Genomic DNA, 27,980 nt, shown 5'->3' on the forward strand with positions numbered 1-27,980 from the left:
TGGAATACAGCAAAGCACAGGAACAGATGAGGCAACTTAAGGAGGACCACTGGAGATTAATTCAGGAGGAGGTGGAGAAGATGGAGAGAGACTTGGCACAGGAACAGCTACCGGTGAGATAATGAGATACGCTGTTGTTTAACATTATTCAGTTTGTGATCTATCTTAGCTGAGGACGCTGAGTCAGTTTGAATTAATTCAAGGCTGGATTTATGGTGGGCAGTGGAAACTCCTGCATGTGCAACTTAATTCTGTTATTCCCTTGCAATTCTTTTTTTTTATGGTTTCATCCATTCCTCTGCTAGACAGAAGGCCCCCAGAGAGACCTGCTGGTGCTGACCAGAGAGAGGCGGGTCCTGGTGCTGCAGATAGAGGCCCTGCGCGCTGAGGCCCAGCAGGCTGAGAGAGACCTGAAGGATCAATATCAACACCACCAAACAGAGCTGCATTGTCTAAGAGACGAGAGCCTGCAGGTTGGATTCACTTTTCCCCATTTCATTCGTTTATTACTAGTTTTATAGTCTCCTTCACCTATAGGTGTATAGATAATTAATTTTCTGTGTTACATGTTTTACTGCAGGTGTTCAGAGTGTTTCGTCAGGTAAGTGAGGAGCAGAGGAGGATGTCAGAGAGCAGATACAGAAGTGTGTTGCTGGAAGCTGTGCAGGATGCCGTCTACCTCTCTGCCCAGAACCAGGAGCTGCAGGCTGACAACAAACAACTCTGCAAAGGTCAGTGCGTGTTCCTTAACCTCTGGCTGTTGTGTTGGAGATAGAACTTCCCCTAACCACTAAAGTAAAACGTTGCAGATGCCCAGACATGATTCCTTCTCCCAGCATTCAAACATACTGCGTTTTTCTTTTACAGCATTGGGAGAGTTAAGGGATACTCTAGCTGTGCGAGGTGATCCTACGGCTGAACTGTTATCCCAACAACATTGAATGTATGACTGAAAGACGTTTATCGATCAGTGTGCTTAATGTAAATCATTAGAAATAAAACTGGTTTTGACAATTTATTGGTTATCATGAACACACTTTGATATGGACTTTGACATTGTTCTTGAAATACGAAACAAAATTAGACTAGCAGCACTCTTCAGAAATTATTAACTGAAGATATAATAACCCTGATTTGCATCAGTGTGAGAAAATTGTGAATTCAATTTAAAAAATGTTAATTGTCAAAGTACTTTTCAGCTGACAAATGGTCACTCATATGTTGTTACACATGAAAATATGTGTTGGATTCTGGATTTCAGAAGGCAGATATAAGGCAGAAAACAAACAACATCTGAAAAACAAGAAAACAAATGTGCAGACTGTAATGAGTTCACTGGGCCTTGTGGTTCGGTTATTAACTATCTGTAGTACATGAAAGCTGCCAGTCCAATCATAGAAACGGGTAGGAGGAAAAACGGTGTGAGCTGCAGCCCCAAGATGGCCCAAGACAACAGAGCGTTCACCAGCATGGAGCAGGAAATGACGAACAGTCTGGTGATCCCGCTGCCGTGCTTGAGCACCACAGACATCAGAAGTCCGTTAGCTGCCTGCCCTGCTATAATGACCCAAACCACCCCCGAGTATCCCTCCAGAAAGCTCTTCTCACCTGCTACAAAGGAGAAGGAGGAGAGCCCATTGATAGCCACACCAAACACATAGAGGTAGAGATTCTGCAAGCTGAGGGGCAGCTTCTGGCTCTTCAGCACCCTCTCTGTGTAAACTGCTGCAAGCCCTGAAACACAGCAGTACACCAGCACAAGGAAAAGCCCCCAAGCTGTGATATGAAGCCTGGGACCTTCCTCAGCTTCGACCCTCTCAGGGTCCCCTAGATCCAGGCTGCTGTAGCTGTGACACACCCCTGCACCCATGAGGAGCCCCACAGCCAGCCACTGAGAAAGCCGGAACCTCTTGCCCAGGCAGAGGGAGTACAACAGGGCCGTGGAGGCAATTTTCAGGTTAGAGAGGACTTGGTATGAGCTCGGGTCCATGTAGGCCTGCATGAGAACCACCAGGTTGTTGTTTAGGGCGTAGAGCAACGCGGGGACTGCATAGGGGGCCACACGGACCAGAGGTGGAGCAGCATGTAAGGCGGATGTACCCCCGGTTGAAACGAGAGTCGCCAGAGAAATCAGGAGTTTGGATAACTCAATCATTACCACACATGACGAGGGGTTGAAAGGGACTTGACCGTCTACCTTGGTGAGAGTGATGAGCGGTGCATGAGAGCCATAGATGAGGACCATCAGTCCAAAGAGGACACCCCACAGAATCCTTTTCACCCACCATCTCCTAATCCTTGCTGGGGAACTGGGCCCCACATTCTGGATCACAATCATCCTCAATGATTCAAAATAAACAATTTCTCACAATCTTAATACTAGTTATAGTGCAAAAAAAACTCACTTTCTATTTTAAAATACTTGTGCATTATTCTCTGTATAACTTTGAATATGTATTTGGAACGGAACAAAAAGGGTGTAGGAGACATTTGCAGGAATTACTGCCTGTTTCACACACAACCAATTCAAAATCTAACACACTAAGATAACTGCTCCAGACAAGTTATGAATTCTGATGGACCAAACATTAAAACCTCAAAAATCTTCCATTCTGTGTAAACACCACACAGACACAAGCAGAAATGAAACCGCAGTATTTAACTGAACCTAGAACAAAAAATAAAAATCAGCAAATAAAAAACATCAGGCTTTTACTTTGAAATTCCAGTTGTATCATTATATCCATAGTCCAGTCTAAGCAGAAATCTTGAAGGCTGATCCTCACAAGCCACCGACAAGACAGCAGCTGCAGCAGTATTTCTCTCTCTCTTTCTTGTGCCCTTTAAGTCAATGAGAAGAATATCAAACAGCCCGGATTATTTTGGTCCCTTTTTAAAGCTGTTCATATATTCTTTCACGGTCCTTTCAATGTTGGGCACTTGATAGTTCTGTGCCGAGTAAATGCCAGTGATCGTTCCTAGCAGCACTCCCAGGAAGGCGGAGGAGCGTAGCTTAGCCACCACATAGCCGGCCAGAAAGCCCTTTAGAAACGGAGATCCCAACACTGAGCTTCCCTTCAACATTAAGAGAATGAGAGAGGAATTTTAAGCACAATCCCAGCACAGAAACAGGACAAACAGATGGGTGAATAAACAGATTTACAGCACAAATAGGAGAGCATAGTTATCACAATCAAAACGTCATATTGTCAACAATGTAACAACACAAAATAATCATAGGGACTGATAAACTCCATCACCTTCAGTACAAAAAGGTAAATAAAGAGCAAATGTTTTTCTGCTTATTTACATTTGGTAAAGGTTGGTAAACGAGGGGAAACGTTTCACAACAGCTGAAAACAATTTAAACTTATTTCACCACTGGGGTGGTAATGATCAGGGGCACCTTGAACAACTTACCTGAGGAATTCCTACAGACACCTCGTTCTCTACTCGTCTCTGGATCTCCTCCAACTGATTCCTGAGCCGCGTCAGGTCCTTTAACTGTTTCAGAGGATCCTATAATGAAAGCAATAACTCGCATTTTAATGAGGAAACTGTGTATCAATTCCAACGTTAATGTAACTGAGGATAGCTAGTGTCACTGTGCATCATAGCCTAAAGTTACTGACACCACCATGAAGAGCTTCTGTAACAAAACGGCACATTCTCTCGAGGTTTGCTGGTTAGTTAATTGCAACACAACTTAACCGGCTCAATTATCGATTAAGTTTAATTAGAAGCGATCATCGCCGCGGTAACTTTATTTTTCTAAGCCAATTACTACTGAGAGGACCCGTTTTTCGTCCTCCTGTAGCAGTTACTATCATCTCACGAAACATGAAGTTTAAACATTTAAAAACCAGAACACAACTTACTCACCTTGTCATCCGCCATGTTTGCTCAGTAGATATGATCAGTGTTCGACTCATAATCCTGGGACACTTGTTTTTGCCTAAAATCGATTAATTTGGCCTGGGTTGTAGTGTCAGTGTCCCCCCAGTTTTGTACCCGGTACCAACATGTAGAAGTAACTTCATGTGAGCTGTTTTTGGATAAAAGAGTCAGCTAATGTAATATAAAACTGGTGAGGGGGGAAAATAAATTACTCCCATAACGCCTATGGACGCACGCAACACGTTACTTTCACGTGTCAAAAACGTCTTCCGTGATTGGCCCGTACTTATTTATTCCGGCATTTGATTGGTTGAAGACCATGGCAACAACCCGCCATGTTTTTACAAGTCGACGAGAATGGAGGCTACATTACAGACATTTATGCATCGCAACTCATGATTTAATATGAAGCATAGCCGACTTCCAGCATTACTTACCACCGGCACAATGCCTGACTTTGTCGGCGACTTCTAACGGTTGTTCCGAGCAGTTTGTAGAGCTCCGGGTCATCGTAGGTAAGGCTTCAATAAGAAGGCATTTCATTGGATAACTCACTGACTGTGCAGGCAGTATAAGCACACGCTATTAAACCTACTTTTGAAGCAGGGAAGGACCAGTGCATTTAACATGTTTGTCTCCCTCTATGCATGACAAGTTTCCATGATATTTTAGTTAGACTAAGACACGTTTGTGCTATATTCTCTCTGCATGAAGTTACAGCCCGTTGTCAAATTGCCCTTCTTTCTGTGGCTTTTATTAGACCATGTGTCTCTGTTAGCGTCTTATCGGCTGAGATATAGCTATGATAAACTTCAGAAATTCAGTTCTGTCATTAATATATATGATTAATACTACTCAATTATGTGCCTGCTGTATCGTCTACGAATTAGGGAGTGAAAAGCATAGTATTATGCAAAGCAATATACATTTAATATACCCATCTTTAGCTACATCCCTGCAATAAACTCTTCTTTCATGAAGTGTCAAACATAAACAACCAACTAATTGCATACTATTTTTCAAGTTTGCCTGAGATCATGGAGAAAGTGGAGGTGTTTGAGGTTGTGAAAGTGACTGAGGAGGTGGAGAGCTACTACAGTCAAATGGAGGTGACTCTTCCAAAAAAGAGGAAGAGCAAAGCTCAAGAAGACAGTGTTGAGAAACCTAAAAAGCCTAGGTAATGTACATAGTCCAAAGGACTTTCACACACAGCTGTTACAATATTATGGCCCTGCCTTAAACAAGGATTGGGCCTCTAAAAATAAAAAAAAGTAAAATGTCTCAGCCACTGTCATGTACTAATTGAAGATGTGGAATGTGTCTGTCTGTATTTCTGTCTTAGGTCTGCCTACCTGCTATACTACTTTGATGTTCATCAGATTATGCAAAAGGAAATCCCAAATCTACCACAGTCAGAGATCAACAAGAGAATCAGCGAGAGCTGGAAAAGGCTCAGCGTAGCTGAGAAAGGCTACTATCTGGAGAAGGCCAAGTCCGAGAAAGAGGGTATAGACACTGTAAGCTGCATCCTCAACTTGTTTTACATACAACCTAGTGCATCTGAGCACCCATGGAGCCTTTTATTTCTCAGTAAAACCTCCTCATGCTAATAACATCAGAATAAACTTGCCTGTTCTGAAGGAAATTCATCTTTATTTTGATGTCTTTCCATGGTTAGAATATCTTTACTGTTTTTTTGCAGTAACTTGTTTCCTAGTTTCCAAGAGATACTCAATCAAGGTGATGCCAAGTAAAACACAACACATTTTAAACAATTTAATGATCGTTATCACCTAAATGATCAAAAAGTGCAAAACAATTAGCAGAAAACTCTATGATAAACTGAACATACTATGATAAACAAGTCATTCTGATACCTGCAGGGATAATAATGAATATTCTGTTGCATCAGTATAACCTGCAGCTGTACATTTATGATGGTGCCAAGCCGACAACCCAAGCCAATCTTTTGAAAATGTCTTCTAACAATAGAGTGCTTGTTTGTGTATTGGCTGTGGAGGATATCAGAGTCCTTCTGTATGATTACACACTGCTCAGCACTCATGTAGTCAATTGGCTTGATTTCATTTGTAATGAATACATTTGGCTCATGAAACTGCAGATAAAGTAAAGAAGAAGTGATTCATTAACATCAAGAACCACAGCACAGATAAACTGTTGTCTCAACAGTGGCCTAACTCACTGGTGTCTAGTATAATGTCAAAGTGATGGGTCTATGGATAGCTAGAACAATATTCTCGATTTTGCTTTTTCCTCAGTCGTCTCTCAGCCCCTCCAAAGACCTGCCAGGCTTCCGCAAAATCCTCCCCAGATCCAGTTACTTTCTCTTGTCCAAAGGCTGCTCCTCAAATCAGCAGCTGGGAGGCTCTCAGTCAGAGGTGAGCTTGGAGTCTCTGGACTCTCCAGTGGAGGGAGGCCTGCCTTCCGTCTCTCTCCCCCAAGAGCCCCAGTTCACACCTCTTGAGTTGGACAGCGAGGTGGAGCTTTCCGAGCAGCCCGTTGATGTCGACGTCATAGCAGAGGAAACGGAAGTGGCGTTTAATCTCACAGACCCTCAAGGCATCCCTCGCTGCTCATCCTCCTCTGTCTCATGCAAAGCCCCGTCCTCTACAGACGCCCACGTCTCACAGGGCTCTGGTGGCCTTACAGCAACTGGGGTCACTCTGAAAGGAAACGAGACCAGAGTTACTGGTAGTGGTTATGGTGGGGCGATGGTGCAGCAGATACAGGGGGAAACGACACATGTGGTTTCCATCGTACCCACACAGGTGAGATCCAAATGTCTTTCTACCACTTAGCTGAATGAGTTTCATTTATTGACCATTTTAATCACATAAAATCGTTTTAACTAATGCAGTGGAGTGATTTGTCCATCACTTCAGAACCTGCTGGAGCCCAAGTCTTTGCCAGGTGTCAGCTCTGTGGGCCCAGTGATGATGGTGTCTGTAGGAGCCAGCACAGAACAAAGTGCCAAACCTTCCTATAAAATGGTAAGCACCCACATTATTCATCCACCTTATGAATGTCAACACTGAAATTGGCAACCATAGAATCTACACACAGAAACGAACCTCCATGATTTGCTCTTTTTTTGCAGTCTGTTAAGACATACACCCGAAGAGGTCGAGGGAGGTGTCTAAACCCTGGATGTTCATTTGTGTATGTCACCCGCCACAAGCCACCAAAGTGTCCTGAATGTGGGAGCCATTTGGGTGGAAAATGGATACCTGCTGTAAGTATCAAACAACATCTGCACCAACAGTTTGGGATGCTCAAACTTATACGAACATCTAGGAGTTGCACAAAGATTCAGCCTCCACCTTTTACCTGCGGCTCAAGTCCGTTAACTTTGTCTGCGTGTTTATGTTAGGCGAAGAAGACACAAGAGAAAGAACCTGCGTCCAAGCAATTGCCCCAGAAAGCTCAAACCAAGTCTAATGAAAGCTGCCAAGCCACACCTCCCCCGGCTCAGGACGGGAATGCAGATGTCAGTGAAACAAACGCCACTGGGAGCAAAAAAGTAGGGCAAGTTCAACGGCGCTCCAGAAAGCAGCGTGCAGTTCCAGCTGGAAAGCCACCAGAGGGCAGGAGCACCAAGGAGCAGGAAAAAACAAAGTAAGCACCCATGACATTTTAATGGTAGTTTTTTAAATTGTGTTCTGTTTGCCTCATGGATCCTGATAGCATGTTGACCATGTGCACTGTGACAGTTGTGTGAAAACGGCTGTATTTGCAGATTAGTGTTAATATTTACATTACTTGCTACACGTGTCATGAATAGTATTTAATTGGGTTTTTTTTCAAATGCTGAACTGTATAGAAGTGTGGGAAGCCTTCAGTTAACCCGAAAATATGGATGAAATACGTTTATAATGAGACCTGTTTCTGTTGTTGTTGCAGCTGTTTTTTTCACTCATAGTTTTTATTGAGATTATTAAAAAAAGGATTTTTTTATTTGCACCGTAGGTCTTTCTCAAAATTACTCTTTCATATATTGTTGCAAATACACAAGCACAGCTGATATGACTGAAATCTACTTTTTTGCAGCATTAAAGAACATAGAAATCCTTCATAATTTCAATAAAGTCTTGTAATCGGTGGTTTAGACTGTAACCATTCTTTTGTGATATTTTTCTTTCTTGTAGCTTAAAGTATTTTAAACAAATATTTCTGTCTTACTGAAGTCTATTGCAGCTGTTTTCATTGCAGCTGTTTTGATGATTGTGTGTACCTCACTTGATGTACTTTCCCTCTGTCATTGAGTAGACAGATGAAAGGCTGTCTTCAGAGCACGACGGTCCACGGTCAAGACCGAAGCAATGCTGCTGTTCAAAAGAGGCCTGTGAGACCCATCCTTCCTGCCTACTACAACACAGGTGCGATAAAACATACAGCACACAGGCAATATAGTGTTGAATTCAGCTGCTGTCATATGGATTTACATATTGGCTGTTTGTGTTTCCAGGCCGTGCTTTGTTCCAGATCATAACTGTCCCACCTGACAAAGTAAAGTTTCAGAGCGCAAACGACAATAATTCATCCACTGGTACTGTCCATCATTTGATTGTATTTGTATTATACTTGATTAAATGTAATCTTTCAGTTTGTAGTTTGGATACAGTTTTATCGTATGTTCAGTCAGTGCTTGTTATTGGCATAATATACCGTATTATACAGAGAGGAAGTGATACCGGTGCCTGCACTTTCTGAGGTTACAGCGCTTAACAGATGTGGTCGTTGTCTAACCACAGTGCCTCGAGAGAGTTTCTCAGGTCTCAAACCCAGCACTTTAAAGCAGCTCGGCCAGACGGTCCCGACAACCATAGCAAAGCAGGTTAGCTCGCACACACGCACACACACACACACACACACACACACACACACACACACACACACACAAATACGGACAGCAAAAATTCAGATTTTGTCCAATGTTGTCTTTTTCTGTATGTCTTTCGTAGGACTCTTCGGTCCCAGCGGGTGGAAGCCAGCCCATGTCTTCATTGGTTGATAAGGGAGTGAATATCCTGTCATTCGTGCCTTTCAAACAATCCACCGTTTCCAGCTTTGTCAGTATACTACTACTACACTAAATGTTCCTCTCTGATGTTTTTTTTGTTTCTGGTTATCCCCTTTTATCTTGATTTTTGGGTAATTCTTCCTCTTCTTTGTTCTTTTAGGATTTGGGACTGTCTACAGCTCGAGGAAGGGGTCGATGTAAGAACCCATCCTGTGACTATATGTACAAGAACAGACACAAACCTGCAGTGTGCCCTAAATGTGGCTGTGAGCTGACCCAGAGGAACACCAAGGGAACAAAGGTGAAAGCGTGCTTCCTTCAGATCGTCCAGAAGTGTAGGATTTGTTTTCAGCTGTATCTTTTACCCTTGACGCTCTTTATGAGTCTCAGAACAACCTTGGATCCCTGAGCACTTGCCTCTTAGCATCAATAAATCTCCACTTAGGCTGATGACAACAGGCCTTTCATGTTAAGTCATTAATCTTTGCAGTAGTAGTAGGTCACATAGACATGGTGTACATCATCTAAAAGCTGGTAACCTGAAGATTAATTTGAGATGCATCTCAGCAGCTAAAACCATTTTTTACCACTTGAGAATTCATAAAATTATTTTTTTTCACTCGTCAACATTTAGCCTAACTTTGGAGCATTATTCAGCCCCCTTCGACGCAGTTGCTACCAATGGATTCCTTGCGTCGTCTATTTTCAGATGATACCAGTATCTTCTCTCTAGCTTTAAGACTGAGCCCACTAAAGCCTCTTAAAGACAGTAATGTCGGTCATCCTGCAGGTGTCAGAGGGTTAATGGCGATTTCTTTTTCCCTTTTCTCAGTCTGAGACTCTGCTCGATCCGTACCAGACCCTGAGTCCTGCTCAGAAGGACATCCAGCGCCAAAATACCCTGCAGTTACTGCACCGTTCCCTGCAGATTCCTGAGAGCGAGACTGAGCTTCAGGAAACGTTGACCCTCATCCAGGAGCTCAACAGTCTCCAGATCGTCTTGGTTCAACCATGTGGACAGGAGCACGAGGACAGCTTGGAGACGGAGACGCTGGTAGAGTCTGGGTGGCCTCAGTTCTATGAGTCAGCAGCAACTCACTGTGCCTTGTGTAACTATCCTCTCTTCAAAGGAGGTCAGAGGTGAGAAGATGGGTCTCTGTATTCTAACCATCCTGCCTCTGACTTTTCTCAGTCCATACCAACATATTGTGTTGTTCTCCTCCCTAATGTATCCTCATATATGTGTGTGTGTGTGTGTGTGTGTGTGTGTGTGTGTGTGTGTGTGTGTGTGTGTGTGTGTGTGTGTGTGTGTGTGTGTGTGTGTGTGTGTGTGTGTGTGTGTGTGTGTGTGTGTGTGTGTGTGTGTGTGCACATCCTAGTACCATCGCAGGACAAGAGGACTGCTGGCTGTTGACTGAGACACTGATCCAGACAGCCACTATTCAGCTCAAGGTGTGTCTCAACGTTCAGTGTCTGGCTCTGCACAGCTTCACTGACCTACATCCAGGTAAACAACAGCTGATTTTCATCAAGTGTCAAGTATTGAATCCTCACAGGTTTTGCTTACTCTTGGTTCATTGTCCTCCATCACGTTCAGAATATCTCAAATCAAATTATGGTTGTACTTCTGGGAATTACGGGTATCGCTTCTTTTTCATAATTTTCAGAAATACACCGATTGTTTCATGGTGGAAGCTTCTGCATATACAAAAGTTTTGCTGATAAGACTTTTCATCATTTACATTCAGTGTTTTGCTGATTGGCCAAAAGGGGGCACCACCGTTATGAACTAAGTGTGTATACAGTACGATCTCACTAAATGGTACTTGTCCCCTTTTCCTTGCAATAGTCTTTTGTCACACATTTCCACCCTTTTGCTCTCTAAGACTCATTTATTTGGAACATGTTTTCAAAATGTTGTACATGTTTTTGTGAGAGTGCTGATGAAAGCCAGCCAAATAATTGTAATTTTAAGATTAACATCCCAACTTATTATGATATTTAGCTGCTTAATGTGGCTAGTAAATATTTCAGACCCAGCATTATGGCACAGTTTGCGATCAAAATGCAAACATATATACAAAACTGCTATTATTATCATCATTTATTACTAGTGTTGCTTAGTATAACACTCAGTATATATTGGCTGCAGCTTTCAATACTGTTTTCTTTTATTTGTGCTCAAGATCACAGTATACGTTTTGCTCATGTGTTCATGGTGATAGCAATGCTCAGTCGCAGTGTAACTGTGGGATGACTGGATGTCAGCTTTCTCTGTGAATTCAACATGGATTCTTTTTGTGACAGGTTTGTTCAACATTGGGAACAGACTGCTAGTAAGCATCGACCTGTTTCTGAAGATCAGGACCTGTATCAAACAGGGCCAAGCCCCCCCTCATGCAGCCAGGACCATACTAGACCACAACCCCAATCACCCTGGTAAACACTGGATTCAACTCTACATACATGAATTCTGCAATTGTGTTAGATTAATATCTGTCTTTGAACGTATTGCCACCTTGTTTCTTCTGTCCATCAGTACACGCTCTAAATCCAGAGGAGACGTCTCAAATTCAAGAGCTTCTCCTGAGTGGCTACTGGGCCTTTGAGTGTCTGACAGTGCGCGATTACAACGACATGATCTGCGGCATTTGTGGTGTTGCCCCCAAACTGGAGATTGCACAGCGATACACAAGCAACGTACTGGAGCTAAAGAATGTGGAGGTGAGAGATTGACGTAAGAAAATTTGTGGGAAACTAAAGCCCAAAGTAGAGTCATGACAACATACTTAGAGAGACGGTATCATACGGTGTGTCTTCCACGTGTAAAACCTACAGAAAGTTAAGCTTGTAAAGATATTGTTACACACATTTTATTCTGTCCACAGTTTACTTGGCCTGAGTTTTCAGTCTCAGATGAGGTACACGTGGACGACTTCTGGCTGACCATGGAAAGTGAGGCTATCGAGCAAGCAACTTTCCCCGCGGAGATCCCCATCACGCGAGTGGATGCTTCTATCATCGCTCCCTTCATTCCCCCGCTGATGAGGAGTCCCACTGTCATCAACACAGAGAAGGAAAAAGTCCCGTCACACACAGAGCCGCCCTCAGGTACATGGTTCCTTTAAACCACCGTTACTGTGAAATCGTCAGAAGCAAAGTCAAATATGCTTTGTGTGTTGTGAATAGATACTAGCATGATGATGCAAATGTCATGCAAGGGTTCCAGTTTCAACTTATTGTATGTTAGTGTTACTTGTTGAGTTGTTCCCCCATGCGGTACTGATTTACATTGTTTAATGATTTCTGTGAGTAAGAGTTTTTATTTTTGTTTCTTATGTGGACCATAAAAAACATATTTAAGAGAATCATTCAAAATCTGTTTTAGGAGATCCATCAGTTTTGGTGCGCCTCATTCATGATGGTCAGCTGAGACTCGACAAGATTGAAGATCACAGTGAGAACGAGCTGAGAACAATGCTGGACCGCTGCGCAGCGAGTATCACCCCGGACTCCACTAAGGTGTGTGTGTGTGTGTGTGTGTGTGTGTGTGTGTGTGTGTGTGTGTGTGTGTGTGAGTGTGTGAGTGTGTGAGTGTGTGAGTGAGTGAGTGAGTGAAACAGAAAGAGACAATCAAATGTGTTGCGCTCGCACGTTTTTGCTGTTGTATGTTAACTAGTGCAGTGCCCGTTAAAAACATGCCTGTCCAGGACGGGCTGAATGCTTTGCCTTTGGTGTTGCTGCTGGGCCCGGCTTAGTAGAGCCTATTTTGTCAGCACCTACAGTACGTTATGAGCGTTATAAACTAGTATCGCAGTGGCGCTGTTCCTGTAGGATATTCGCTCGTGCTTGTTGACTCCAAGGAAGTAAAGAAAAGTTTGGTTGTAAAGTTATCCAGCATCCATGTAGCGTTAGCACGCTAATCCAGCAGCCAAAGACAACTGCAGTCAATGAGCTGCTGTGTTCCTGCTGCGGACGACATGCAGGACTCAGTCAGCAGAGCCTTGAAGCTCCGCTCCCGCTAATACACAGGTCCCTGTTCGCTTTTTTATTCAGTGTTTATTCAAATAGAACGTGTCACTTGTTCAAATTGCACCACACTTGACAGAGCACTGGCATGGGTCCCCAGACAGACACACAGACAGACACAGATTCCTTGCTTTGGATGACTAGAAGTCAACATGTTGACTGTGAAATACTAGCTAGAATACAAGTAATAATACACTAATCCTTTGATAAGGTCTTGGCCTAAAGAACAGGAAACCGCCCTTCCTCCCCCGCGCCCTGGGGCTGGTTAGACTAAATGTCTCGCTCAAGGATAATTCAGCATGTTGGTTTGCTTGCTATGATGGTTGAAGGATGATTTCCTTATTTTTTACTCTGTGAATGTGTTCATCGTATCTCCGCTTACCTTGGTGTATATCTGTGTGGGAGCTTACCTAAATGCAAGCCTTCTTTCTGTCTCCCTCTGAGTTAGGATGAGCTGCTGGCATCTCTGATCTCCTTGTACACACTTGTTCATGGTGGCCTCTCCACGGCCCCACAACCCCCTCCACACCTCACCGCTGGCAAGCTGTCCAAGGTCTGCCCCCACAAGGTAAAAACAGCAGCGAGCTCATATGTGAAACACAAATATGTGGCCCTCAAGTGATCCGATCACAAGTGGACAGCTCCACCTCGGGTGTGGTCAGAGCGATCAGACCTCATGCATCGTCAATGTCTCTTGGTTGCATTCTCACTTGTACTTTGAGCTGTCCACTTGTGATCTGACCACCCACACACACTGCCAGGTCTGAACAGGGCCAAAGTCAGATAAGCAGAGAGGACATTCAAACTCAAATGTCCCCTGTGTAATCTCAAGGGTCTAGTGTTACTCATCCTTTTCTCTCCAGGTGGTGTGCGGCTCTAAGTACTTGGTGAAAGGAGAGACGGCTCGAGACCACGTAGATCTGCTACTGTCCTCCCGCTACTGGCCCCCAGTCTACGTCAGTGACTGTGCCCGTCAGGTGGCGCTCTGTGCTGACATGCAGTACCCAGAACAGGCAACCCAGATGTGGGGCAGGAACCAGGGCTGCTTCTCTGACCCTTTCGAAAAGCCAGAGGTGAGTGATTATCTATTAAGGAACTTAACTTGTGCTGGTTAGAATTCAAAACTAAAAGAATCAAGGCTTGATCAGTTTTATTGTAAAGTAAGAACAGGTATAGTTACATAAATGAGTGAAGAGTGACTTCAAAAGGGATTTATTTTTCTCAATTTATTATAATATAAAGTTTCATCAAACATTTTTTTTAAATTAACATATAGAGTTAGACCTGTCGATTCAGCACAAGTCAAAGCAGGATTCAATTTAGTTTTCTGAACTTTGTGCTTAGGCTTAGCCTTTTACATACAGTATAAGAAATCACAGATTCAGCCTGTAATACAGTACATTTATTTATATCAGGAAGACTGTCTCATACTGTGTGTATATAATTGTTTCTTTGATAAAGGCTCATACTGTGTTGCTGTCTTTAGTTTGTGTCATGTGCTGAGCTACAAGAGCAGCCGTACAGCGCCGACCTTTCGTCGGTGGCAGAGAACCAGCAGGTCCACCCCGTCACCAAATCCTCTAGTTGCTGGCTGGTTCATCCTCCCGAAGCTGCCCAGGAGCCTCCTGCTCTTCCGTCGGAGCACCACTCAATGGTCCTCTGCAGAGATCTGGAGCCCTACGTCCACCTGATGGCTGAGCTGGAGGAAGAGGAGGACGACGAGGGTGAAGAACGGAAAGCTGAGGATGACTCTGCAGAGAACTCGGAGGACTGTTACTCTGTCAGCCGCGCGCGGCGCCAACCTGCGGTTTTCAACAACACGGCTTATTACTACCTTTACAACCGTCTGGTAGATTTCCTCACCAGCAGAGACATCGTGAGCCAGCAGATCAACCAAGTGGTAAAGGCCTGCCAACCGGGGGAGGTCGTGATCAGGGATGCTCTGTACCGACTGGGAGTGGCACAGATCAACACGGAGAAAGAGGAAGATGAAGGAAGTGGAGTGGAGGGACAGGCACAAGAGGTAGGGACAGAGACATATGAGGTTGAGCTTCCTGAATAGAAATGTTCAGGATGGACAATCAACATGCAGGCAGAGGGATGGCTGCATGCGAAGACGCAGAAGAAGAGAAGCAAGTGCTACCAGAAGGAGCCAAGAATTTGGAGGCGACAAGGTGCTATCCTGAATTCAGCGTTGGAGATTACTTTCTCTTGAGCTAGCCTGTACAACAGTTAATGAGCTTTACAGTGTGTTTCTGATGTGTGGAAATATGCTGAGAAGAATAATCAGTCCTGTTTACAGGTAACAAGGTCATATTCTGAACCATCTTAAACTACGGTAACAGTAAGTGTGAGAGTTAATAAAAGTCAAGATGATGGAGACTGAATGTCAAAATTATTATTTCAAATGACTAAAGGAATGTAACGGTATCTTGTGTTTTACCACTAGGATGCCAAGAGTTAAAAGAAGTGTGAGTAAAGGTGATCTTTCCTGTCACTCAAAGAATGTAAACAGGATTTTAACAACCCTTCTAATTCAAGCCTGAATGTATTTATTATTTAACCATGAATACAGTACGTTGTATTTATTTCCCTTTATGTCCAGAAACATTTCTGCTTTTACTTCTCCCCTCCCATTTGACATTTTCTTTTGAGAAGTGATGGTTAATGTGTATCTGTCGACTGTACTGAATCATAACGTGGTGATGGACCTTGTGGCCTTCGCTGTATTTTATATTACGTTTTCATCTCAATGGAGATCCATTTAAGGACGCATACAATTGATAAGTTTTAATTCCTGTCAACCAATTGACAGTCAGCCTCTGAGAATGAACTGAAGATATTTAGTAGATCTGCCTGCATGAGTTGCTTTAGAGAGATTATGTTTTTGTCACCACTGCTTAGCTTAACAATTAAAATGAATTATGGGCTGATCAGACTTTCATGAAGCATTGAAGTTGGCCCAAGTGGTTGAAAATGAGTGTTCAATATCACATCACAGCAGCCCCATATATTATGTCAATAAAGAAGATTTTTTGAATCAATTATCTTATAAATGAAACTGCTGATGTAACAAATGGATATGAATGAATCATTAAATTAGTAGATACTATTGTCTGATATAGCATTGCTAAAAAACATAACATTTAGAATATAGAAGAGTAATATTTCTGTGATTTAACAGTGATGAAGCTGCTCTGAACTGGGCTTTGACCACAAATACTATTGTATAACTCGTCAGAAGTAGTGGACTGTGGAGAGTCTCAACCTCCTGAAGGCTACTACACACACAGTGAGGGTTTGCATCCATGTATGTTCATCAGACTACCTGCCAGAATAACTATCCTTCTCATACCAGTCATGTGGTATGAGAAGAGGCTTCAAACGTCTTCAAAGTCAAAGCCCCAAATTGTGTTAAAAGTATGAAAGAGTTCATGTATTTTCTTTCTCTTTTTTTTTTTTTTTTTTTAAGTGTGGACTTCCTGAATAACCCCTTTTTTTTAGCATCACACCGCTTCGAATTATTATTTTTTTTTCCCTCACGCAGCCTTTTCAGGATTGTAGATACACTGGACTTCTGTATAAAGCGCTCAGGGGACTTTGACTCCACAAAGGTTCAAAAATAAATATTGTGTCTTTTTTATTCAATAACATGGCTGTTCTTTGCAGAATGTTTTGCTTATAGTTTGCTTACCACCACCGTAACCAGCTGAACCGTCTATTTTCATAATGAGTACTCTGACTTTATGTTTTTTAAATACTCAAGTACATTTTTCTGCCAACACATCTTTATATTTACTGTAAGTATGGGAAGAAATTACTTGACTTAAAAAAATATCTACAGGCCTGCTTAATTGAATTTATATAATTCTAATTAAAGTTAACAACCAACACAGACATTTTACAGAAAAACAGAAAATGTTTAAAACTATAACAAGAAGCGTTTTGAGGAGAAATGTCAACATAAAGAGCAGGAATATATGTTTGTGCTGCTGCTAATAAGATCATTGAAATGAGGCCAAAATGCCACAGTTATTGGAAATAATGAATTATGAGGCAACTAAAGGAAATAATAGAGGAGGACACTGGCAGAGCAACAAAGGCACTGTGGAGATTACTATGCTTTACGCAAACTTTGTAATATCTCAGTTTCTTGATGGACAACTGAACAAAGACTGTTGTTAAAAATGTACCTTAGAAAGTCGGGCACCCCATAACGTGTCTAAAAGTGGTGGGCTACTTCAAAACAAATATGATTTTAGCTGAAACCACACAACGGAGAAAAATCATTTGGACTTTCTATAGTCTCAGCGGTGGAATGAATACTTCCCTACAAAGATGTCAGAGTTGCAATGTTGACAGATACTGTGAGAATTGTTCCAGAGGAAATGCAGATTGGATGTTCTCCAATAAAAAAAAGGGAAGTGAGGAGAGATAAACATATAGGCAGAACAGTTTATATCAGCTCAGTGAGGTACAACAAAGAAAAACTCAAAATATCTGGCACCACATCATAATGTCGTCGCATATTTACATTCTGAAGTTTTAATGGTAAAGCTTCATTCAAAGCCTCTGCAGTTTTTCAGTGATTTAATTTGCAGCTTTTGCATTGATTGTCTCATTTGCACACAAAAAACCCCCACACAACACATATATGACATATTGATGAACTACCATCTACTCTACAACATTCCAGCAAATATAAAGATAATTCTTGATTTACATCATGAGATATATACATTATCTGACATTCATTCAGATGCAGGCACATCTGAAATGCCTGGAGTCACCCAAATGTGCAGTGTGTATCTCTCACATAGCTTATGTTACTCTAAAGTCTTCAAACAGTTGGCAGTGTAGGCTGACTGCTACATATAGACATCAGTGAAGTTTACATCGTAACACTCGTCTAAATCTACAGGATATTAAGATTACGCAAAAAAAAGAACAACAAAAGGATTTCACATTGTCATGTAACATTGTTCGTCTGATCCATAACAGATCCACAGATTTCCCTGTTCAGTTTAGTTGTATTCCCAGCTCCAAAATCACACTGAGCACTGCTTAATTAGTTAGGTTGAAATGGAACAATCACATGTTCCCACCAACTGACAGCTGCTGTAAGTGTGTCACAAGAAATACAGCTATGACCAAAGCACAGAGAGGGAAACAACATGCTCATTCTTTGCCTTCTCAATGGTTGATTTAGCATGTTAAAACAGGGAAAAACACCCGCTCTGTTTAGATGTTTCATTACTCTAAGGTGATCAGAGAATAAAACCGAACTTGTCTAGAACACATAAAGTTGAGTAGTCACATAGTGTTCTTAACTGTTGGGTTGCTTCCTCTGAGAAACCATACAGGCAAAAAAAAGTGAACCTGCTGACAAACGTGACAGAAATCTCTACAAAGACATTCAGTGTCATGGGGAAGTAATATAAAATAATAATAAACGCAGTGCACAGTATATAATTAAGAACACTCTTTCAGAAGTAAGGATGCACACATTGTTCTTTGGATAACAGACTATACCTGAAATGCATATCAGAAGGAGCGATGTTTAGTATAAGGTACAGCTTTGGATGCTTGTGCAGTTTGTTGACATGTTTCCTTCTCTTCCTCCTGGACGTGGTAATTACTAGTCATGGTCTGCAAAGAAACAAGTCACATGCTTGCTGCAGCTGCTCGTCTATCTGGCGAGCAGGCACAGCAGGCACAAATAGCTGTGAAGGCGACTCTCTGCGACTGTCGGGCGGCTAGAACAAACTGTGGTACTAGTGTGGCCACTAACTACAGGTGATCCCAATTTCCTGATGCTTGTTGATGATTCATTTACTGATGTGATTGGCAGCTAGGGCTTTCAACAAAACTGGTAGTTATTGGTCTTCATCAGAGGCTGCTCCTCTTCCTGGTGGTCACAAGACTGGTCACACGGGCCGTCGCAGCACTTGGGCTCGTCACTCACTTCACCCTCTGTGACCTGCTGCTGCAAATTCTGGTAGATTAGCTGTGGGGAGGCAGCATTAGGAGGATGAGACTAGATCCAATAAAGCAAAAGCTCAGCTTCATCTGAATATTATGGTGTGATAAGGGAACGAATTCTTGCATTCAACAATATGTTTTAAAATTGTGCGTCTCTCCCTTTGGAACATCACTAAAATAAGATGATATCACAAAAGAAAAATAAAGTTTAATTGGTTTCACAGCTTGGCTAAATCTGTTTTTATTAAATCTGAATTTATTTTTCCTGGCAACATTTCTGCCGTACCGTCACATGTTTTGTCACATGCATAGTTTTGTCACATGCATAGTTTTGGCAAAGCTGCGGCACACTAACTCACCTGTTCCTGCTCGGGTTGTTCCCCGAGTAGTCTTTCTATCATCTGACTGATCTTGCTAAACGTCGGACGCTCTGTGGGCTCCAGATTCCAGCACATCTTCATGACCATGTAGCTGAAACAAAAGTGAACCAGATTTCAGAGGAGTTCCCCGGACAAAAAAAACATTGATGGTACACATTTCAAAGGGGGTTGATAACCCAAACTGTGCACTGTTCAAATCAAGAAACTATATAAAAACCAAATTAGACCAAAAAAAGGAGAGGTTCATGGAGGTGGTGACGCAGTTTGATAAGAGTCTCGTTCATAAGAGCCCCTGCCCCTCCAGTCTCATTTTGCTGCCATGAAATAGCAGTTACATGGTGTCCTAGCTTTGAGATCATGTGGCTAACAGGCAGAACTGAGGCCTGACACACAGCAGAACAACGGATGATTAGGCCCTGACTCAGATTCAGTCTCCTCTGTTTCCACAATTATTCCGGGTGGTGTGACAGCCACGCCAAATCAGCACACATAGATGTTAGGGCCCTCTGAGATACTGGGAAAAACACCAATTTTTGCTTGTTAAGTTTGGATTTTAGGCGTGTTAAGTTTTGGGGTTATGAGATAACCTGAAGCAAGTAAATTAAAATCAGGAATAATGAAAGTACTTCATGAGGTTACCTCATGTGTCACTTATTTCAGATGTTAGAGAAGAAGACTAAAGGATCTTTGTTCTGTCGAGATCAACATTTGAAAAGAACGTTACTTGAACTGTTCAATATCAAAGTCAACTTCGGATCAACTATTTATTATAAATCAGTCATAGTTAAAGCTGATTTCAACTTATGTTGTCCACCGTGTTCGTCAGAGTCTGATAAGCAATGTGATAACATTTTACCAGTGGATAAAAAGGCTACTATTACTGAAACTCAACTGATAATCAGGTGACATTTGCCGGACAAAGTAAATTGTTAAAAAGGGCAACTGTGGGTAAAAGCCGCAGTGATTCATCTTTTTATGAACCAGGCTTTATGTTGCTGAGGGATCGAGCTTACATCTCGGCTGGAGCAAAGTTTGGTTGGCACATCTGGTAGCCGCGCTTCACCATCTTGTAGAACCTGGAGTCCACAGCCACACTAGGGTAAGGGCTCTTGCCTGATAGAGAATCATATACAGTAAGTTTAGCAAGCAAATCGTGAAATATATTTGTGTAAATGTAGGGTACATATGCACATGTTCTGACCTAAAGAGAAGATCTCCCACAGGAGGATACCGTAGGACCAGACGTCACTCTGGATGGTGTAGACGCAGTCAAAGATGCTCTCAGGAGCCATCCACTTCACTGGCAGACGGGCCTTCATGAACAAAGTAGAAAGCACAAAAATGTTTGTGTTATGGAGACTATAACTTGGTTAGTGTGAACTCAGCTTTAGCTCTATTGTACTATGGGACTTACATTGCCCTTCACCACGTAGTTGGAGTCATTCATGATGTCGCGTGCCAGGCCAAAGTCACAAATCTTGGCCTCTCTGCGGTCGGTCAAGAGGACATTCCTAGCAGCCACGTCTCTATGAATACACTGCACACACACAAACACACACACACACACACACACACACACACACACACACACACACACACACACACACACACACACATACACACAAAGTTTGTCTCGAGTTGTAGTCTCACACATCAAAAGACAAAAAGATCACTGAGCAGTGTATCTCAATGCAGCATGAATAAATCCAATCTATACGTTGTCACTATGTCGATGAGTAAATACGAAGAATGTAATGGGAAATACCCCTTGTAGGCCGCTCACAAAGGAACTCAAAACTCATTCATCATATTCTATAAAAGGCAATAGTTTTTCATGCGAATTTGATTCCTTTTTTTCCTGAAGATTTTGCTTGTTGTGTGGGTGAACACAGCAGCTACTGCTGTAAATGTTTACTGTAATGTGTTCTGGTGTTTTCATTTAGATCCTTTTTAGTGGTAAAATCACTTACGTTTTTGGCTGCCAGAAAGTCAAGGCCCTGAGCCACTTGAAAGGAAAACCTCAGCAAGTCGTCAATGTCCAGCGGCCAGTCACCTGTCTCCTCACACACAGAGTCTTAGCAAGAATGAGACAGGAATAATGTTAGTAACACACAGGGTCAGGAAGTAAAGAGGAGGATGCTTTTCATTCGCATCATGCTGCATAATGGTTGCATTTGTGTTTATTTAAACTGGGATTGGGGGTGCTTTTTACCTGGAGATGATTCGATATTTGGCACCTGGCTGGGTCTCATCTCTAAGTAACTGCTTGAAGATGTACTGGAGATCCCACTGTCACTGTTGCATGGAGAAAACAAGAGAAGAAAGACAGAGTGGTGTCAGAAATGTGAATGTTTTTCACAAATCCTCCGTCATCAGACAGCACATGTCTGGTGACGTACCTTCTAATATACTGCCTCTCACTGCAGACGTTCTTGTAGTCATTAGAGCCATCCATGATGTCAGGAACGCTCATAACAAAGTTCTCAAACGTCTCTGCCTTCTGGCGAAGGAAGTTCAAGAGGTCGCCGAGGCTGCAGTACTCTGTGATTACAAGCACTGGTCCTGAGGAGGAGACACAACATGTTATCACCCTCTCAACAAGGAAGAACGTGGTTGAAATTAAAATTAAAAAATCTAATAAATAATATACTCGATTTTTTGTAAACAGGATGACTTTCATATGTTTCACATGTTTTTGCTGTATTCTGATTCCATCCAACAGAATACAGAACACAGAATACAGAACACAGAATACAGAACACAGATACAGAACAAATGCAGGCTGCTGTCTGACCTCCATAAGTGCAGGCTCCCAGTAGATTGACGATGTTCTTGTGGTGTCCCAGGTGACTCAGGATCTTCAGCTCAGACATCAGAGCTTCCCTTTCATCTGAATGGGCACTAGCTGCAGAAATTCAATACAGATGTGTCATTGTGATCCTATCTGATCATGCGCAACAAGGATTTCACTCAGTGACATTTTCTCTGGAGCATTTTCAGATTTGCCGGTCACTCTGACTCGCTCATGTAAATAACAATCTCTCTGTTTAATCTTAAAGGTCTTAAGATCGGCTTACCTTTTAACATTTTCACAGCTACACGCAACGCATTGTCTTCCATTCCCAGGCCATAGGCTGTGGCCTCAACGACCTTTCCAAAAGCTCCAGCACCCAGGATCTTCCCTGGTCGGACAGAAAATATAACGAGAAAGGATTTTGAGTATAACCCGGCCAGATCAGGTCTGTTATTCACAATCAACTTTCAGATATGCTTCTTTCTAATCGTATTCGGTTTACATTCACTATTCTACTCTATTTTTCTAGAGCACTGAACAATTGTTTCAAAAGTGTTTCAAAATGAGTGCATTTGAGTCAATTTATGATTACATGGTGCAGACCTAGCTTCAGCTTGTCTCTTGGGAACTCCCACTTCTCATTATAAGGCAGCTGAGTGGGGTCAATGAAGGTGTAGTTGTTTCCATCTCTTGCCTCAATGATCTGCCAGCGGATCTCATACCTGGGTTTCTGAAGATGAAAACAGGAGCAAATGGAAGTAAACCACACCAACAAAAACACAGCAACTGAGTTCTATGTCCTATGGAAATATTTGAATGTTTAAACAATATTTGATAACCTCAACTGCTGTATGTTTTAATGGATGTAGGTTCACCTTACCTGCTTATATTTGTATAACAGAAAAACCAGTAGCACAAGGAGGATGGCGAGAATGCCTGCTGCTCCAGTCAAGGTGGAAGTGAAGAGTTTGTCTGCACAATCAGAGATAGATCATTAACTCACTGACTGTGGGTCATACAAGCTCATATTCTCTAATGTCCGTGGTGTTGTGTACCGTTTGCGTATTTATCTTTTTATGAAATGTTAAGCAACACAAATTGAAACAATAGAAATATGCAGTTTCATAACAACTACAAAGGAATCTGCTGACCATGTCGACACAATTTCACAAACCAAGACATTAGATTTAGTTTTCAGCACCATGTGACTCCACAATAGCAAATTGAGAAGTCCAGCACTTGTGATCACATCCTTAAAAAGGAACAAATGATGATCAAATGATCCGATACTCACCAGAAACCTCCATGGCAAAAGTGTCGCTGCTGACGCCGACAAGGTTGAAGGCCACACACTCGACCGTCATCCTCCGGCTGGATGGCCCCACGGTGAGGACGCTCTCCACCTCCACGGCCCCGTACTCCTCCCTCTGGACCTCCACTGTGGGAGCCTGGAGAGGGATTGCCAGCTGCAGCCCCGAGGTGTTTTCATTGCACCTGCCTCATTGCAAAACATATACAGTCAGGCAAAGGACCAACTGTTAAGGGTGAAAGTGTGAATTAAAGCACAATACGCCAGACCTAATGACATTTTGTGCAGTGATACTTACGTAGGCCGTATCCCAAAACACTGGTACCAGATGATTCTGGGGGCAGGATAGCCAAATGAGGTGCAAGTGAGCGTGGTTATGTTTTCCCATCTCACCACAGCAACAGGTCTCTCTGTCAGTGAGAAGAAAATACATGTAAAGAGAGACTAACTTCAAAGAAACATGTATTTTGCTCTGACCATCAAACTTAACACCATGAATGTGTTTACTTATTTGATTTGTGTTTACAACATCACTTACGATACATTTGGACTTGGAAGGTGATGGATGCATTGGCCAAGACGCTCTTGGCATAGAAGGTGTATTTCCCCTGCTCCTGTGCATTCATTCTCTTCAGCTGCAGCGTAGCATGGTATCTAAAAAAAAAGGATATTTTAACTCAGAAAAAGAGGAATCTGAAGTGACTAATTCTGCGGTGTGAATTCAGACATTTCCAATGTATCATCGCTGAGTTGGTCAACAGATTAAAAAGAGAACACAACTCTTCCCTCTAACATGACCTGAGGAAATATAATAACCTTGGAGTCCACTGTTTACTTCAGCAAAAATGCACCGACAGCATAATTCTAAACCAAAGTAGCTTCCCCTTGTGTATACGGTACTCTTTATTGTTTTTGTTTTTTACATTTAAACTGTGCTGACATATTTTTGGAGACCACTTTTTGAGGTAGGGGGTATGCTCTCCATTGTCACCGGGCTTGGTGTTGTACCTGTTGTTGTATCTGATGAGCTTGTGCTCCTGTGTGGCCGTGTTGGGAGATGTTGGGGTGTGCCATCTGTGCTCTGTAATCTGGGGGTACGCTTCGATGAGCACGGTCAGCTCCAGGTCTTCTCCCTCGTTCACCTCCACCGAAAGACCCTGGTGGACTAGTTTAGGGGACAGCTGGGGCAACAGCCGGATGTAGGCCTTGTCTGTTTAGAAGAACCAAAATAGTTTGATAAATGTTCCAGGCTTTTCAATATGAGACATAGCAGGAGCGATTGTTTCTGTAGCCTACCTACAACCAGCAGGTATGTTGTTGAACTGTTCACCCCTGCTTCATTAGTTCCAATGCAGGAAATGTTTCCTGTGTCTGTAAGGTCCACAGCCGGGATAGTCAGTATGCTCTGTATGTCCAGGCGATTTTCTCCACTGGAGCGAACTCTCTCTTCTATAGTTGGTTTCTGAAGACAAAAAGAGCAAAAACAAGTCTGAGTTAAAATCATGATTACCACAACAATCAAGAAGGCCCTCCAAATTTATCATACGGACCGACTTGGTGGTGTATTTCCAGGTGACATTGTAGTTGAAGTTGGGGTTGTGTGTTGTGCAGCGAATCTTGAGCTCCTCCCCAACAATGCGCACATATTCATCGGTCTCCAAGAGTACATATGGAGGGAAACGAAGCTCTAGAGCAAGAGGAAATCATTAATGAGTATCAAACTTGATGCATGTATCACTTAAAATGACTCTGTGACAGCTTTGGGTGATTATTCCCAACAACCAAGTGGCCTCACTCTGAATGATGTAGATGGAAAAGACCTTGGAGATCATTTCCACTCCACTGACTTTGGCTGTGCAGACATAGTCGGCATTGAAGCCTGGGAGGAGCTTGTGGATAAGAATACCACGGTGCCGGTAAACTGTAAAGTTCATGCCCGATGGCACGGAGGTGCCGTTGTCCATGCGGAGGCCCAGGTCTGTGGCTGCCGGGTTGGTCAGCAGGCAGGGCAGCAGGTAGTCCTCACCCTCTTTCTTCACCACCCGCAGGGACGTGCTGCTGGTCCAGAACGCACGGTTTGGATCTGTTAAAGAAAGGCATGGTGACGATTCATTAGAGCAATGGAATAATGTGAGATTTACACTGAGGGAATCTAATGAATAATCACAGAAAGAAATAACCAGTGCGGACAATGTTCCATCCAAGCACTTACAAGTCAACATAAGGACGCTTGTCCTACTGTTCTGTTCTCATTTATCCGTCCTCACCTTTTACGTACACATGCACTGAGGAGGTGAGCTGCTTCGACCCAGTTGTGTAAACACACTTGTATGTTCCAGTAAATTCTGCAGAGGGACGTTCCACCTTTAAGGTGCGGACTTTCCCGTTGCCCTTGGACACGAAGCGTCTGTGTTTGGCTAACCTCGTTTGCCAGTTTACAGGCCCGTCGCCCTCACACCTCAGATCCAGAGGGGTCCCAGGTCTGACCACCAACTCAGAACTTTCCACCACCTTAGAGTTGAACTTGATCACCGGACGCCTCCATTCCGCTGAGAAGGAACATTCATTTATGAATTAATTTACTTTTTAGGCAATGGAAACACAGTGCGAACTAGTTAATCAAAACACACTTTGTTTTAGGAATTATCAGACAGTATTTTTGATATATTATGTGTTTCCCTATTGATAAGTAGAGACTCTGTTTCTGTTTTGGTCATTTTTTTAAAACTGAGAACGCAGAGCTGTCTCGCCTGTGCCATGATTCAGATCTATTTTGGAAGCAATGTCATTAGTTCAGGAAACAAATATCAGACACTAAGAAACTCCCCCTGTCCATCTTACTTCCTTTTTATGTCTGTTATTTATTTTTACTTAGGCTCTGTTTTCTTTTCTTTTTCTCTGAGGGTCTAATAATGATGCGGATGGGTTTACTTTGTAGTCACTTGAAATCCCGGTGCGGGGTCTGATGTAGACACTAGGGTGCCTTGTGCATCGGTGTCAGACGATGAGTGGTGTCACAGTAGTGTTACTATTACTGCCAAAAAAAGTTCGGTCCGCGCCCTCCAGTGCTCACAAAAAAAGGTCTTGCCATCTCAAGGTCCACTTGAGGTCCAGAAGTGGTCCAAGTTGGACACTGGAGAGACGGACATGCCTTTCCTGTTAACCTGAAGTTGCCTCTCATTTAGAGTTCAGTCTACACCCTCTGAAAAGGTTATAAAAGTGTCTATTTAGAGGTTTGGACAGTGTGTTTTGAAGCTTGAAGCAGAACTGAGATTCTATGTTCAGCATTGTTCACCCCACACACAAGATAATGTGAAGAACTAGGAATGAAGCAAACCAGCATTTTAGTTCTGAACCTCCTGGCTGTCAGTGCAAACAGTTGCCTTTCCTTCAAAGTCCCTTTTTCAATACTCTAAATGAACTATTCATCCAACCTCAACATGACCCAAATACATACAATAATGCGCCAGAAGGCTAAATTAATTCCTTCAGCCATAATTAAACCAAACAACAGATGCTTTTATGTGCTCAAATGCAAATACATGAAATTGCAATTTGATGCTTGGCGGGTGATATTCACATATGTTCAGAGCTGAACCAAAATGAAAAAAAAGTGAAAGAAAGCTTGTGTTAGATCTCAGATGAAGAAGCATGCAGTGTTTCTTAGCTCCTCTGCATTGAACACGAGTTTATGCCATGAAATGTACCATCAAATTATTAGAGCGTAAAACACGAGAAGTCATGTTACTGTATGTATTTTTATAAGTTGGTCAGATGTGGTGCAGAGAAATATGTCATTTAAAGAATCTAAAATGTATCTAAACCTTTTGGCCCTTTTTTCCCTCCTTTCAACATGAAAATAAAAAATTAAATCACTTCTGTATGCTATGAGTATGCCTGTTTAAATCACATTGTTTTATTTGAGATTGTTTAAATCTATAGTAACTGTCAATAAACAACCAGAATGACAAGAAAAGACTCTCAATCCACTTCAGGTGTAGATGTGTCAGTCAGCCTTTGTGTGGCCTTACCTGAAGCAGCAGAGGCAACAATCCCCAGCAGCAGAGCGAGGTAGGACTGCATCCTGGATCAACTCCCAACCTGCAGTTTGAATGTTTAAGTTTGTGTGCTACCAAATACTCTTCTTTAAATCTGTGGCATTAGGGAGAGAAATAAGAAAAACTCCTCTGAAGTTGTGCCATCGATCTTCCCCCTCATCAACTTTTCTGACTGGTCAGAGCAGCTTTGCCCGTAAACACAAATCTCTGCTGAACAACAATCTATTCCTCTGCAATGTTTATCTTTTTAAGTGTACGTTAAAATCAGGAAACAGACTAACGTTCAGAATACGTTAAGAAAGCAGTACAACTATGGAATTGATGAGTCACTTCATCTCAAAATACAACGGACAAATTATGCATCAGTCCTTTATTTCCAAAGTACTCACCTGCAGATGTCTTCAGTTTAACAAAGGGGTAGGGCTATGATCGCTCCCCAGCAGGGTGTGATGTTCCCAGCATCCAGAGCTGACACAAGAGTCTCTTCTTC

General features: G+C 42.5%; 4 protein-coding genes across 7 annotated transcripts; 1 reads left to right on the top strand and 3 right to left on the bottom strand.

Moving 5' to 3' along the window:
* Nucleotides 1–1,002: 1,002 nt before the first annotated feature.
* Nucleotides 1,003–2,338, bottom strand: LOC137875443 (probable UDP-sugar transporter protein SLC35A4). The gene has a single exon (XM_068714662.1). The coding sequence runs from the start codon at nt 2,336–2,338 to the stop codon at nt 1,361–1,363; it is 978 nt and encodes a 325-aa protein (XP_068570763.1). The 3' UTR covers nt 1,003–1,360.
* Nucleotides 2,339–2,876: 538 nt separating this feature from the next.
* Nucleotides 2,877–4,098, bottom strand: LOC137875444 (SLC35A4 upstream open reading frame protein-like). The gene is made up of 3 exons (XM_068714663.1): nt 3,883–4,098; nt 3,421–3,519; nt 2,877–3,075 (listed from the first exon to the last, which is right to left on the bottom strand). The coding sequence occupies exons 1-3, from the start codon at nt 3,895–3,897 to the stop codon at nt 2,878–2,880; spliced, it is 312 nt and encodes a 103-aa protein (XP_068570764.1). The 5' UTR covers nt 3,898–4,098; the 3' UTR covers nt 2,877.
* Nucleotides 4,099–4,259: 161 nt separating this feature from the next.
* On the top strand, nt 4,260–16,011 carry hmgxb3 (HMG box domain containing 3). Of its 3 annotated transcripts, none has more exons than XM_068714659.1 (21): nt 4,260–4,412; nt 4,922–5,074; nt 5,240–5,414; nt 6,177–6,686; nt 6,801–6,908; nt 7,016–7,150; nt 7,289–7,533; nt 8,182–8,294; nt 8,384–8,464; nt 8,670–8,752; nt 8,880–8,987; nt 9,099–9,239; nt 9,771–10,078; nt 10,318–10,445; nt 11,246–11,377; nt 11,478–11,662; nt 11,827–12,049; nt 12,327–12,460; nt 13,416–13,535; nt 13,831–14,040; nt 14,454–16,011. In XM_068714659.1, the coding sequence occupies exons 2-21, from the start codon at nt 4,935–4,937 to the stop codon at nt 15,027–15,029; spliced, it is 3,855 nt and encodes a 1,284-aa protein (XP_068570760.1). In that variant the 5' UTR covers nt 4,260–4,412; nt 4,922–4,934; the 3' UTR covers nt 15,030–16,011. The 3 variants fall into 3 exon arrangements, with proteins under 3 accessions (XP_068570760.1, XP_068570759.1, XP_068570761.1); XM_068714658.1 differs by having other exon boundaries at nt 8,185–8,294; nt 13,807–14,040; XM_068714660.1 differs by having other exon boundaries at nt 8,185–8,294.
* A 1,397-nt stretch (nt 16,012–17,408) lies between these two features.
* On the bottom strand, nt 17,409–27,972 carry csf1ra (colony stimulating factor 1 receptor, a). 2 transcript variants are annotated; one of them, XM_068714664.1, is made up of 22 exons: nt 27,880–27,972; nt 27,464–27,533; nt 25,700–25,981; nt 25,228–25,515; nt 24,983–25,119; nt 24,729–24,894; nt 24,441–24,642; nt 23,971–24,086; nt 23,731–23,842; nt 23,418–23,617; nt 23,004–23,095; nt 22,727–22,853; nt 22,407–22,511; nt 22,124–22,234; nt 21,729–21,891; nt 21,542–21,624; nt 21,300–21,403; nt 20,744–20,866; nt 20,531–20,642; nt 20,343–20,442; nt 19,309–19,420; nt 17,409–18,974 (listed from the first exon to the last, which is right to left on the bottom strand). In XM_068714664.1, the coding sequence occupies exons 2-22, from the start codon at nt 27,513–27,515 to the stop codon at nt 18,828–18,830; spliced, it is 2,934 nt and encodes a 977-aa protein (XP_068570765.1). In that variant the 5' UTR covers nt 27,516–27,533; nt 27,880–27,972; the 3' UTR covers nt 17,409–18,827. The 2 variants fall into 2 exon arrangements, with proteins under 2 accessions (XP_068570765.1, XP_068570766.1); XM_068714665.1 differs by having other exon boundaries at nt 27,464–27,584.
* Nucleotides 27,973–27,980: the final 8 nt, after the last annotated feature.

This window comes from Cebidichthys violaceus, unplaced genomic scaffold (genome assembly GCF_023349555.1).
Source record: "Cebidichthys violaceus isolate CVI_PGR_0920_01 unplaced genomic scaffold, fCebVio1.0.p SCAF_2, whole genome shotgun sequence".
Lineage (NCBI taxonomy): Eukaryota > Metazoa > Chordata > Actinopteri > Perciformes > Stichaeidae > Cebidichthys > Cebidichthys violaceus.